This window comes from Triticum urartu, chromosome 7A, assembly GCF_056163025.1.
Source record: "Triticum urartu cultivar PI428250 chromosome 7A, HENAU_Tu73, whole genome shotgun sequence".
NCBI lineage: Eukaryota > Viridiplantae > Streptophyta > Magnoliopsida > Poales > Poaceae > Triticum > Triticum urartu.
The window spans coordinates 632,906,302-632,919,965 of NC_141879.1; the positions used below are offsets into that span (position 1 = coordinate 632,906,302).

At 46.9% G+C, this 13,664-nt stretch overlaps 1 protein-coding gene and 1 pseudogene across 1 annotated transcript; one reads left to right on the plus strand and one right to left on the minus strand.

The window, feature by feature from the left end:
- Positions 1–836: 836 nt before the first annotated feature.
- LOC147960838 (uncharacterized) lies at positions 837–1,769 on the minus strand. Its single transcript, XM_087537733.1, has one exon. It carries the CDS (start codon positions 1,744–1,746, stop codon positions 973–975), a length of 774 nt encoding a protein of 257 aa, XP_087393859.1. The 5' UTR covers positions 1,747–1,769; the 3' UTR covers positions 837–972.
- Positions 1,770–1,793: 24 nt separating this feature from the next.
- Positions 1,794–3,038, plus strand: LOC147960839 (putative cyclin-dependent kinase F-2; annotated as a pseudogene).
- Positions 3,039–13,664: the final 10,626 nt, after the last annotated feature.

A 13,664-nucleotide genomic window follows, 5' to 3' on the forward strand; every position in this document is an offset into this window, starting at 1 on the left:
GGTAGCTAGCAACCAGATTTTTTTATGAGGGGAGCTAGTGACCAGATTTGCGTATACGCCGGTCACCAAGGCAGACGCAGGACGAGGTAGTTTTTAGTTTTGGTCTTTCACAAATTAAAATCAAACTAATGGGACAAACAAACAGGAAAAAAAACTTAGATGTGAGATACTAGATATGACATAGACGGACCCATTAATAAAATGCCATGCTCTTATTAATAAAATTTTCAAGTCGTTAAAAAAAACTGCCATTGTTTCAATAATAAAAATGCCATCCTCTTAAAATAATAATGCCCGTTGAGAAATTAAAAAAATCCATATTTTTGGGATGAATTAAAAAGCAAAAACCCTTCAAAATGCCACGTTGTATATAAATATATGTTTTAACACAAATGTCCACAAGACCGTTCTCGACAGAGGTTGCAAGATCGAATGCCACCGCGCCCGTATAAAGCTGATATATCCAACTTGCAAACCTCGGAAAATATTTATATTTTTGTGAATGTATATCACGGTTTAGGGTACATGTGTAGTTTTATTACAAGAAAGCAACAAGAGGAGAATTTCGTCAACTTTGATTAAATTCAAATTGCAACTTGGACTTCAAATCTGAACACGGACATGAGAACTCAAAATTGCAAAAGGAGACATTTGTTGATTGCTTATGTCAGTGCAGAATTATATAATTCGACGCAAACACATCTTTCTCACCACTACGAGCAATTTCTTTCCAAGTTCTTCGCAGATTTCAGCAGATTTTAAACACTAAATCCTGCTTTCAATTCGTCAACTTCTTTCGATCACGTACATACAGAACATGCATACGAGCTACGAGCAACTGCATTGCAGTAGTGCTACTTTACTTACAACTACAGTATGCCATGTTCGAGTCTTCGAGAAGAAGGATATACATAAAAGTGACCTAAAAAGTGACCAGGAGTAGTTCTGGATCAACTGTCTTCTTGACTAGAGCTACACCTGAAGCTGCGTCCTGACCGCGAAGGTCTTCTTGACCATGGAGCTAGTGCACCTCCTGATCGGCTGCATCTGAGACGCCGGCTGCATCATCTTGGGCGCCTGCACCAACTGCGTCTTGCGCCGCCGTTTGGCGTCCGCTGCTTCCTGGTAACCTTGGCGGAGCTTGCGCTTCGCGGCTTCCATCTTCTCCTCCGAGCAGAGCCGGGCACGGTCACCGTCGACGAAGCCGGCGGCAGGATCGGACGCCTTTTTGATGATTTCCGCCGTCTTCTTGGCCAAAGGCTCGCCGAAGATTTTGTGAGGCCGCTTCGTCTTCGCGTCGGAGACATCCTGCTGCTTGCCGACGGTCGCCTTGGGCTGCGGCAGCTTCTTCTTGGCTGGTGTGAGTGTGACCTTGGCGACGTCGTCCTCGACGGAGGCCTCCCACCCGCTGACGATGCCGCGCGCGAGGAGGCGGACGCGCTCCGAGTCGTGCTCCCGCAGCGCGCGCACAGACTCGGCGAGCTCCGTGGAGATGGGCACCTCTGGCGTTGATGGAACCACCCTGAGCGTCTCGAGAGACTCTGCCATGAGGTCGTCGAGAATCCCGCAGATACGCTCCGCCTGCTCCTCGTCGGCGGCGTTGCAGAGCCCTACCAGCAGGCCCCCCCTCGCGCGCTGGAACATGTGGCGGGAAAATTGGTCTGGGTCGGCGGCCTCGATGGCGGCGTCCACGGGGTCGAAGGCGCCGTAGAAGCTGTTCCACCGGCGGAGCATCTGCGCGGCCATGGCGGCGGCGGCTTTTCCGCGAGCTGCTGTGATCGACCTTGGAGTGGATGGGGAAACTGGGAAGGAAGAAGGCGATCGCCTACCACGAGGCCCCCAATGCAGCTTATATCTCCCGGCGAGGCGGTGAGCAGAGCGCCACTCCCGATCGAATTCGGAAGCGCGTTTCGCTGCAGTGGAATCCGATTGAGCAGCGGCAAACGCGCACCACGCGTTGCCCGCACGCCACGAAATCTTGCCACCCCATGGTCACCGACACGCACCAGCAGCTGGGGCGGGCAACGCATGGCCACAGTCTGGCGAATCGCCGCCGCCGAGCCGCCATTGGCGCCATGATCAACGACCACGACGCCGGCTCCCGCAAGCGACGGCGCATCGGGAGCACCGAGGACTACGAGCTGACGCGCATCGCCCTCAAATGCCTCATCCGCTCACCCAACGACGGCAGCGGCAAGAGGAGGCGCTGTGCCAATGCCCACGCGCTCAACCGCGACTTGCTGCTTGAGGCGTGCTACCTTGCGGCATGCCGTGGCCACCCCTCCGTCGTCGGCTTGCACGGCATTGCGCGGGACCCCGCACCGGGCGCTGCAGCCTCGGGCTGGAGCACGTCGGCCCGAGCCTTGGCCGCATTCTGCGTGGTCGCCACCGGCCGTTCGCTGAGGAGGAGACGCGCCGCGTCACGCGGAAGCTCTTGGGCGTCGCCGGGAGAATGCACGAGCGCGGCATCGTCCACTGGGACATCAAGCCCGGGAACATCCTCATCGGCAGCGAGGGCGTGGAGAAGATATGCGACCTCGGTCTGGCCGTTTCCATGGCGAGCGCGACGCCGCCGCGCGGCCGGGCCGGCACGCTCTGGTATATGGCTCCCGAGATGCTCCTTGGGAAGCCCGACTACGAACAGCTCGTGGGCGTCTGGTCGCTCGGCTGCGTCATGGCGGAGCTGCTCGCCGGCGAGCCACTGATCCCTGGATACAGCGCGACCGACCAGTTACTCAGAATCTTCCGCGTGCTCGGCGGTGCGTGTGTAGGATACGGGTCCACGCCCCTCGCCGCCGGAGGGCAGATGCCGCCCACTAGCCGAGACGGCCGCAAGACTGCGCGAGCTGTTCCCGGAGGAGCGCCTGTCGCGCGGCGGGTTCGAGGTTTTACACGGGCTCCTCACCTGCGACCCCAACGAGCGTCTGCCGGTGGCCATGGCGCTCCAATGCCCGTGGTTCGCTGGCACGACCAACGTGCCGGCTTCTGCTGCGTATGATGCGTGCTCTGCCAACTTAGGAAGACGATTTGTTTTGTAATGTAATTTACTGTCAAGTGAACACCATGTAAGCATGCTTCAAATGTGTGCAGAACTTGCTGCTACAATGTCTGATCTCCCTTTGCAACTAAATGAGTCGACAGCAATTTCCAAGAATGACAATTTCCCAGATTATTGGTTAAGTTTAGGGATACGCTTGCCTTCGGCCGGCGTGTCTCTTTCTGCAATGTTTCTTGTAACATCATGCGTGTTGCAAAATTGACTTCCGTAACAACACCCATGTTGCCAAAAAAATAAAGACGAAAAAAACTGCAAATATTTTCAACAACATCATCTGTGGTGCAAAACTATGTTCTGCAACAACACCCATGTTGCAGAAATAGTGAAGAAAAAAAACTGCAACATGACCTATGTTATAAAATATTTCTGCAACATAAGCTTTGTTGCGAAGGATTCTGCAACACTATCCTTGTTGCAATGATGAGGATGGTGTTCGATGCATCTAACAGCTGCTGAGGTGGCAGATCTTTTAAAAATATCCGCCCGCCGACACGCAGCGCAACCCTTAAGTTTACCCCAAGAATCACTAAAACAAGTCATTTCAACTCTTATCCCGCAAAAAAAAAGTCATTTCAACTCTTGATGAAAATATTCTTTTTGTTTCACTTTCTAAGTCCTCTTGTAGGGGTGGGGGGGTGGGGGGGGTTATTCTGATGGTAGACAACAACATATACTACCCTATATATAGAAATAGTAAATAACATTTTTTTTCATCTTCCATAGTTGGGGGGAACTAGGTTCTTCGCGGGAGGCGCATGCGGCCGGAGCTATCACGGGCGTTGACTGCGCTAGATGCGGGAGAACCACTTCTTTCTGGAGTTTGCAGATCGGAGCAGGGTGGCGGCTACAGATGATGGTAGTGGCACTGACCTCGCGGTTGGTGGCGATCTAGCTGACTACGGGTTCGGGGAGGTGCTGAAGGAAATATGCCCTAGAGGCAATAATAAAGTTATTATTTATTTCCTTATAATCATGATAAATGTTTATTATTCATGCTAGAATTGTATTAACCGGAAACATAATACATGTGTGAATACATAGACAAACAAAGTGTCACTAGTATGCCTCTACTTGACTAGCTCGTTAATCAAAGATGGTTATGTTTCCTAACCATGAACAATGAGTTGTTATTTGATTAACGGGATCACATCATTGAGAGAATGATCTGATTGACATGACCCATTCCATTAGCTTAGCACCCGATCGTTTAGTATGTTGCTATTGCTTTCTTCATGACTTATACATGTTCCTATAACTATGAGATTATGCAACTCCCGTTTACCGGAGGAACACTTTGGGTACTACCAAACGTCACAACGTAATTGGGTGATTATAAAGGAGTACTACAGGTGTCTCCAAAGGTACATGTTGGGTTGGCGTATTTCGAGATTAGGTTTTGTCACTCCGATTGTCGGAGAGGTATCTCTGGGCCCTCTCGGTAATGCACATCACTTAAGCCTTGCAAGCATTGCAACTAAATGAGTTAGTTGCGGGATGATGTATTACAGAACGAGTAAAGAGACTTGCCGGCAACGAGATTGAACTAGGTATTAGAATACCGACGATCGAATCTCGGGCAAGTAACATACCGATGACAAAGGGAACGACGTATGTTGTTATGCGGTCTGACCGATAAAGATCTTCATAGAATATGTAGGAGCCAATATGGGCATCCAGGTCCCGCTATTGGTTATTGACCGGAGACGTGTCTCGGTCATGTCTACATTGTTCTCGAACCCGTAGGGTCCGCACGCTTAAGGTTACGATGACTGTTATATTATGAGTTTATGCATTTTGATGTACCGAAGGTTGTTCGGAGTCCTGGATGTGATCACGGACATGACGAGGAGTCTCGAAATGGTCGAGACATAAAGATTGATATATTGGAAGCCTATGTTTGGATACCGGAAGTGTTCCGGGTGAAATCGGGATTTTACCGGAGTACCGGGAGGTTACCGGAACCCCCCGGGAGCTAAATGGGCCATGATGGGCCTTGGTGGAAAAGAGAAGAAGCAGCCCTACATGGGCTGCGCGCCCCTCCCCTCCCTTGGTCCGAATAGGACAAGGAGAGGGGGCCGGCCCCTCTCTCTCTTTTCCCCCCTCCGCGAATCCTATTCCAACTAGGATTGGGGGGGGGGGGGGGAATCCTACTCCCAGAGGGAGTAGGACTCTCCTGGCGCGCCCTCCTTGGCCGGCCGCCTCCCCCCCTTTTGTCCTTTATATACGGAGGCAGGGGCACCCCAAACACACACAAGTTGATCCACGTGATCTATCCCTTAGCCGTGTGCGGCGCCCCCAGCCACCATAGTCCTCGATAATATTGTAGCGGTGCTTAGGCGAAGCCCTGCATCAGTAGTACGTCAAGATCATCACCACGCCGTCGTGCTGACGGAACTCTTCCCCGACACTTTGCTGGATCGGAGTCCGGGGATCGTCATCGAGCTGAACGTGTGCTAGAACTCGGAGGTGCCGTAGTTTCGGTGCTTGATCGGTCGTGAAGGAAATATGCCCTAGAGGCAATAATAAAGTTATTATTTATTTCCTTATAATCATGATAAATGTTTATTATTCATGCTAGAATTGTATTAACCAGAAACATAATACATGTGTGAATACATAGACAAACAAAGTGTCACTAGTATGCCTCTACTTGACTAGCTCGTTAATCAAAGATGGTTATGTTTCCTGACCATGAACAATGAGTTGTTATTTGATTAACGAGGTCACATCATTAGTTGAATGATCTGATTGACATGACCCATTCCATTAGCTTAGCACCCGATCGTTTAGTATGTTGCTATTGCTTTCTTCATGACTTATACATGTTCCTATGACTATGAGATTATGCAAACTCCCGTTTACCGGAGGAACACTTTGGGTGCTACCAAACGTCACAACGTAACTGGGTGATTATAAAGGAGCATTACAGGTGTCTCCAAAGGTAGATGTTGGGTTGGCGTATTTTGAGATTAGGATTTGTCACTCCGATTGTCGGAGAGGTATCTCTGGGCCCTCTCGGTAATGCACATCACATAAGCCTTGGAAGCATTACAACTAATGAGTTAGTTGCGAGATGATGTATTACGGAACGAGTAAAGAGACTTTCCGGTAACGAGATTGAACTAGGTATTGGATACCGACGATCGAGTCTCGGGCAAGTAACATACTGATGACAAAGGGAACAACGTATGTTGTTATGCGGTCTGACCGATAAAGATCTTCGTAGAATATGTAGGAGCCAATATGGGCATCTAGGTCCCGCTATTGGTTATTGACCGGAGACGTGTCTCGGTCATGTCTACATTGTTCTCGAACCCGTAGGGTCCGCACGCTTAAGGTTACGATGACAGTTATATTATGAGTTTATGCATTTTGATGTACCGAATGTTGTTCGGAGTCCCGGATGTGATCATGGACATGACGAGGAGTCTCGAAATGGTCGAGACATAAAGATTGATATATTGGAAGCCTATGTTTGGATATCGGAAGTGTTCCGGGTGAAATCGGGATTTTACCGGAATACCGGGAGGGTTACCGGAACCCCCCGGGAGCTATATGGGCCATAGTGGAAAAGAGAAGGGGCTGCCCTAGATGGGCTGCGCGCCTCCCCCTTCCCCTAGTCCTATTAGGACTAGGAGAGGTGGCCGGCCCCCTCCTCCTCTTTTCCCCCTCCGCGAATCCTATTCCGACTAGGATTGGGGGGGAATCCTACTCCCAGAGGGAGTAGGACTCTCCTGCACCCTCCTCCTTGGCCGGCCAGCCTCCCCCCCTCTACTCCTTTATATACGGAGGCAGGGGGCACCTCTAGACACACAAGTTGATCCACGTGATCTATTCCTTAGCCGTGTGGTGCCCCCTGCCACCATATTCCTCGATAATACTGTAGCGGAGTTTAGGCGAAGCCCTGCTGCTATAGTACATCAAGATCGTCACCACGCTGTCGTGCTGACGGAACTCTTCCCCGACACTTTGCTGGATCGGAGTCCGGGGATCGTCATCGAGCTGAACGTGTGCTCGAACTCGGAGGTGCCGTAGTTTCGGTGCTTGATCGGTTGGATCGTGAAGACGTACGACTACTTCCTCTACGTCGTGTCATCGCTTCCGCAGTCGGTCTGCGTTGGGTACGTAGACAACACTCTCCCCCTCGTTGCTATGCATCACATGATCTTGCGTGTGCGTAGGAATTTTTTTGAAATTACTACGAAACCCAACAGTGGTATCAGAGCCTAGGTTATTTATGTTGATGTTATATGCACGAGTAGAACACAAGTGAGTTGTGGACGATACAAGTCATACTGCCTACCAGCAGGTCATACTTTGGTTCGGCGGTATTGTTGGACGAGACGACCCGGACCAACCTTACGCGTACGCTTACGCGAGACCGGTTCCCTCGACGTGCTTTGCACATAGATGGCTTGCGGGCGACTGTCTCTCCAACTTTAGTTGAACCAAGTATGGCTATGCCCGGTCCTTGCGAAGGTTAAAACGGAGTCTATTTGACAAACTATCGTTGTGGTTTTGATGCGTAGGTGAGATTGGTTCTTACTTAAGCCCGTAGCAGCCACGTAAAACATGCAACAACAAAGTAGAGGACGTCTAACTTGTTTTTGCAGGGCATGTTGTGATGTGATATGATCAAGGCATGATGCTGAATTTTATTGTATGAGATGATCATGTTTTGTAACCGAGTTATCGGCAACTGGCAGGAGCCATATGGTTGTCGCTTTATTGTATGCAATGCAATCGCGATGTAATGCTTTACTTTATGACTAAACGGTAGTGATAGTCGTGGAAGCATAAGATTGGCGAGACGACAACGATGCTACGATGGAGATCAAGGTGTCGCGCCGGTGACGATGGTGATCATGACGGTGCTTCGGAGATGGAGATCACAAGCACAAGATGATGATGGCCATATCATATCACTTATATTGATTGCATGCGATGTTTATCTTTTTATGCATCTTATCTTGCTTTGATTAACGGTAGCATTATAAGATGATCTCTCACTAAATTATCAAGAAGTGTTCTCCCTGAGTATGCACCGTTGCCAAAGTTCGTCGTGCCCAGACACCACGTGATGATCGGGTGTGATAAGCTCTACGTCCATCTACAACGGGTGCAAGCCAGTTTTGCACACGCAGAATACTCATGTTAAACTTGACGAGCCTAGCATATGCAGATATGGCCTCGGAACACGGAGACCGAAAGCTCGAGCGTGAATCATATAGTAGATATGATCAACATAAACGATGTTCACCATTGAAAACTACTCCATCTCACGTGATGATCGGTTATGGTTTAGTTGATTTGGATCACGTAATCACTTAGAAGATTAGAGGGATGTCTATCTAAGTGGGAGTTCTTTAGTAATATGATTAATTGAACTTAAATTTATCATGAACTTAGTACCTGATGGTATCTTGCTTGTTTATGTTGATTGTAGATAGATGGCTCATGCTGTTGTTCCGTTGAATTTTAATGCGTTCCTTGAGAAAGCAAAGTTGAAAGATGATGGTAGCAATTACACGGACTGGGTCCGTAACTTGAGGATTATCCTCATTGTTGCACAGAAGAATTACGTCCTGGAAGCACCGCTGGGTGCCAGGCCTGCTGCTGGAGCAACACCAGATGTTATGAACGTCTGGCAGAGCAAAGTTGATGACTACTCGATAGTTCAGTGTGCCATGCTTTACGGCTTAGAACCGGGACTTCAACGACGTTTTGAACGTCATGGAGCATATGAGATGTTCCAGGAGTTGAAGTTAATATTTCAAGCAAATGCCCGAATTGAGAGATATGAAGTCTCCAATAAGTACTATAGCTGCAAGATGGAGGAGAACAGTTCTGTTAGTGAGCATATACTCAAAATGTCTGGGTATAATAATCACTTGATTCAATTGGGAGTTAATCTTCCGGAGGATTGCGTCATTGACAGAATTCTCCAATCACTGCCACCAAGCTACAAGAGCTTCGTGATGAACTATAATATGCAAGGGATGAACAAGACTATTCCCAAGCTCTTCGCAATGCTGAAAGCTGCGGAGGTAGAAATCAAGAAGGAGCATCAAGTGTTGATGGTTAACAAGACCACTAGTTTCAAGAAAAAGGGCAAAGGGAAGAAGAAGGGGAACTTCAAGAAGAACGGCAAGCAAGTTGCTGCTCAGGAGAAGAAACCCAAGTCTGGACCTAAGCCTGAAACTGAGTGCTTCTACTGCAAGCAGACTGGTCACTGGAAGCGGAACTGCCCCAAGTATTTGGCGGATAAGAAGGATGGCAAGGTGAACAAAGGTATATGTGATATACATGTTATTGATGTGTACCTTACTAGAGCTCGCAGTAGCACCTGGGTATTTGATACTGGTTCTGTTGCTAATATTTGCAACTCGAAACAGGGACTACGGAATAAGCGGGCACTAGCAAAGGACGAGGTGACGATGCGCGTGGGAAACGGTTCCAAAGTCGATGTGATCGCGGTCGGCACGCTACCTCTACATCTACCTTCGGGATTAATATTAGACCTAAATAATTGTTATTTGGTGCCAGCGTTGAGCATGAACATTATATCTGGATCTTTTTTAATGCGAGACGGTTATTCATTTAAATCAGAGAATAATGGTTGTTCTATTTATATGAGTAATATCTTTTATGGTCATGCACCCTTGAAGAGTGGTCTATTCTTATTGAATCTCGATAGTAGTAATACACATATTCATAATGTTGAAGCCAAAAGATGCAGAGTTGATAATGAAAGTGCAACTTATTTGTGGCACTGTCGTTCAGGTCATATCGGTATAAAGCGCATGAAGAAACTACATACTAATGGACTTTTGGAACCACTTGATTATGAATCACTTGATACTTGCGAACCGTGCCTCATGGGCAAGATGACTAAAACACCGTTCTCCGGTACTATGGAGAGAGCAACAGATTTGTTGGAAATCATACATACCGATGTATGTGGTCCGATGAATATTGAGGCTCGTGGCGGATATCGTTATTTTCTCACCTTCACAGATGATTTAAGCAGATATGGGTATATCTACTTAATGAAACATAAATCTGAAACATTTGAAAAGTTCAAAGAATTTCAGAGTGAAGTTGAAAATCATCGTAACAAGAAAATAAAGTTTCTACGATCTGATCGTGGAGGAGAATATTTGAGTTACGAGTTTGGTGTACATTTGAAAAACTGTGGAATAGTTTCGCAATTCACGCCACCCGGAACACCACAGCGTAATGGTGTGTCCGAACGTCGTAATCGTACTTTACTAGATATGGTGCGATCTATGATGTCTCTTACTGATTTACCGCTATCATTTTGGGGTTATGCTTTAGAGACGGCCGCATTCACGTTAAATAGGGCACCATCAAAATCCGTTGAGACGACGCCTTATGAACTGTGGTTTGGCAAGAAACCAAAGTTGTCGTTTCTTAAAGTTTGGGGCTGCGATGCTTATGTGAAAAAGCTTCAACCTGATAAGCTCGAACCCAAATCGGAGAAATGTGTCTTCATAGGATACCCAAAGGAGACTGTTGGGTACACCTTCTATCACAGATCCGAAGGCAAGACATTCATTGCTAAGAATGGATCCTTTCTAGAGAAGGAGTTTCTCTCGAAAGAAGTGAGTGGGAGGAAAGTAGAACTTGACGAGGTAACTGTACCTGCTCCCTTACTGGAAAGTAGTACATCACAGAAAACTGTTTCAGTGACACCTACACCAGTTAGTGAGGAAACCAATGATAATGATCATGAAACTTCAGATCAAGATACTACTGAACCTCGTAGATCAACCAGAGTAAGATCCGCACCAGAGTGGTACGGTAATCCTGTTCTGGAAGTCATGCTACTAGATAATGATGAACCTACAAACTATGAAGAAGCGATGATGAGCCCAGATTCCGCAAAGTGGCTTGAAGCCATGAAATCTGAGATGGGATCCATGTATGAGAACAAAGTATGGACTTTGGTTGACTTGCCCGATAATCGGCAAGCAATTGAGAATAAATGGATCTTTAAGAAGAAGACTGACGCTGATGGTAATGTTACTGTCTACAAAGCTCGACTTGTCGCAAAAGGTTTTCGGCAAGTTCAAGGGATTGACTATGATGAGACCTTCTCACCCGTAGAGATGCTTAAGTCCGTCCGAATCATGTTAGCGATTGCCGCATTTTATGATTATGAAATTTGGCAGATGGATGTCAAAACTGCATTCCTGAATGGATTTCTGGAAGAAGAGTTGTATATGATGCAACCAGAAGGTTTTGTCGATCCAAAGGGAGCTAACAAAGTGTGCAAGGTCCAGCGATCCATTTATGGACTGGTGCAAGCCTCTCGGAGTTGGAATAAACGTTTTGATAGTGTGATCAAAGCATTTGGTTTTATACAGACTTTCGGAGAAGCCTGTATTTACAAGAAAGTGAGTGGGAGCTCTGTAGCATTTCTGATATTATATGTGGATGACATATTGCTGATTGGAAATGATATAGAATTTCTGGATAGCATAAAGGGATACTTGAATAGAAGTTTTTCAATGAAAGACCTCGGTGAAGCTACTTACATATTAGGCATTATTATCTATAGAGATAGATCAAGACGCTTAATTGGACTTTCACAAAGCACATACCTTGACAAAATTTTGAAGAAGTTCAAAATGGATCAAGCAAAGAAAGGGTTCTTGCCTGTGTTACAAGGTGTGAAGTTGAGTAAGACTCAATGCCCGACCACTGCAGAAGGTAGAGAGAATATGAAAGATGTTCCCTATGCATCAGCCATAGGATCTATCATGTATGCAATGCTGTGTACCAGACCTGATGTGTGCCTTGCTATAAGTTTAGCAGGGAGGTACCAAAGTAATCCAGGAGTGGATCACTGGACAGCGGTCAAGAACATCCTGAAATACCTGAAAAGTACTAGGGATATGTTTCTCGTATATGGAGGTGACAAAGAGCTCACCATAAAAGGTTACGTTGATGCAAGCTTTGACACTGATCCGGACGATTCTAAATCGCAAACAGGATACGTGTTTACATTAAACGGTGGAGCTGTCAGTTGGTGCAGTTCTAAACAAAGCGTTGTAGCGGGGTCTACATGTGAAGCGGAGTACATAGCTGCTTCGGAAGCAGCGAACGAAGGAGTCTGGATGAAGGAGTTCATATCCGATCTAGGTGTTATACCTAATGCATCGGGTCCAATGAAAATCTTTTGTGACAATACTGGTGCAATTGCCTTGGCAAAGGAATCCAGATTTCACAAAAGGACCAAACACATCAAGAGACGCTTCAACTCCATTCGGGATCTAGTCCAGGTGGGAGACACAGAGATTTGCAAGATACATACGGATCTGAATGTTGCAGACCCGTTGACTAAGCCTCTTCCACGAGCAAAACATGATCAGCACCAAGGCTCCATGGGTGTTAGATTCATTACAGTGTAATCTAGATTATTGACTCTAGTGCAAGTGGGAGACTGAAGGAAATATGCCCTAGAGGCAATAATAAAGTAATTATTTATTTCCTTATAATCATGATAAATGTTTATTATTCATGCTAGAATTGTATTAACCGGAAACATAATACATGTGTGAATACATAGACAAACAAAGTGTCACTAGTATGCCTCTACTTGACTAGCTCGTTAATCAAAGATGGTTATGTTTCCTGACCATGAACAATGAGTTGTTATTTAATTAACGAGGTCACATCATTAGTTGAATGATCTGATTGACATGACCCATTCCATTAGCTTAGCACCCGATCGTTTAGTATGTTGCTATTGCTTTCTTCATGACTTATACATATTCCTATGACTACGAGATTATGCAAACTCCCGTTTACCGGAGGAACACTTTGGGTGCTACCAAACGTCACAACGTAACTGGGTGATTATAAAGGAGCATTACAGGTGTCTCCAAAGGTAGATGTTGGGTTGGCGTATTTCGAGATTAGGATTTGTCACTCCGATTGTCGGAGAGGTATCTCTGGGCCCTCTCGGTAATGCACATCACATAAGCCTTGCAAGCATTACAACTAATGAGTTAGTTGCGAGATGATGTATTACGGAACGAGTAAAGAGACTTGCCGGTAACGAGATTGAACTAGGTATTGGATACCGACGATCGAATCTCGGGCAAGTAACATACCGATGACAAAGGGAACAACGTATGTTGTTATGCGGTCTGACCGATAAAGATCTTCGTAGAATATGTAGGAGCCAATATGGGCATCCAGGTCCCGCTATTGGTTATTGACCGGAGACGTGTCTCGGTCATGTCTACATTGTTCTCGAACCCGTAGGGTCCGCACGCTTAAGGTTACGATGACAGTTATATTATGAGTTTATGCCTTTTGATGTACCGAATGTTGTTCGGAGTCCCGGATGTGATCATGGACATGACGAGGAGTCTCGAAATGGTCGAGACATAAAGATTGATATATTGGAAGCCTATGTTTGGATATCGGAAGTGTTCCGGGTGAAATCGGGATTTTACCAGAATACCGGGAGGGTTACCGGAACCCCCCGGGAGCTATATGGGCCATAGTGGGCCTTAGTGGAAAAGATAAGGGGCTGCCCTAGATGGGCTGCGCGCCTCCCCCTTCCCCTAGT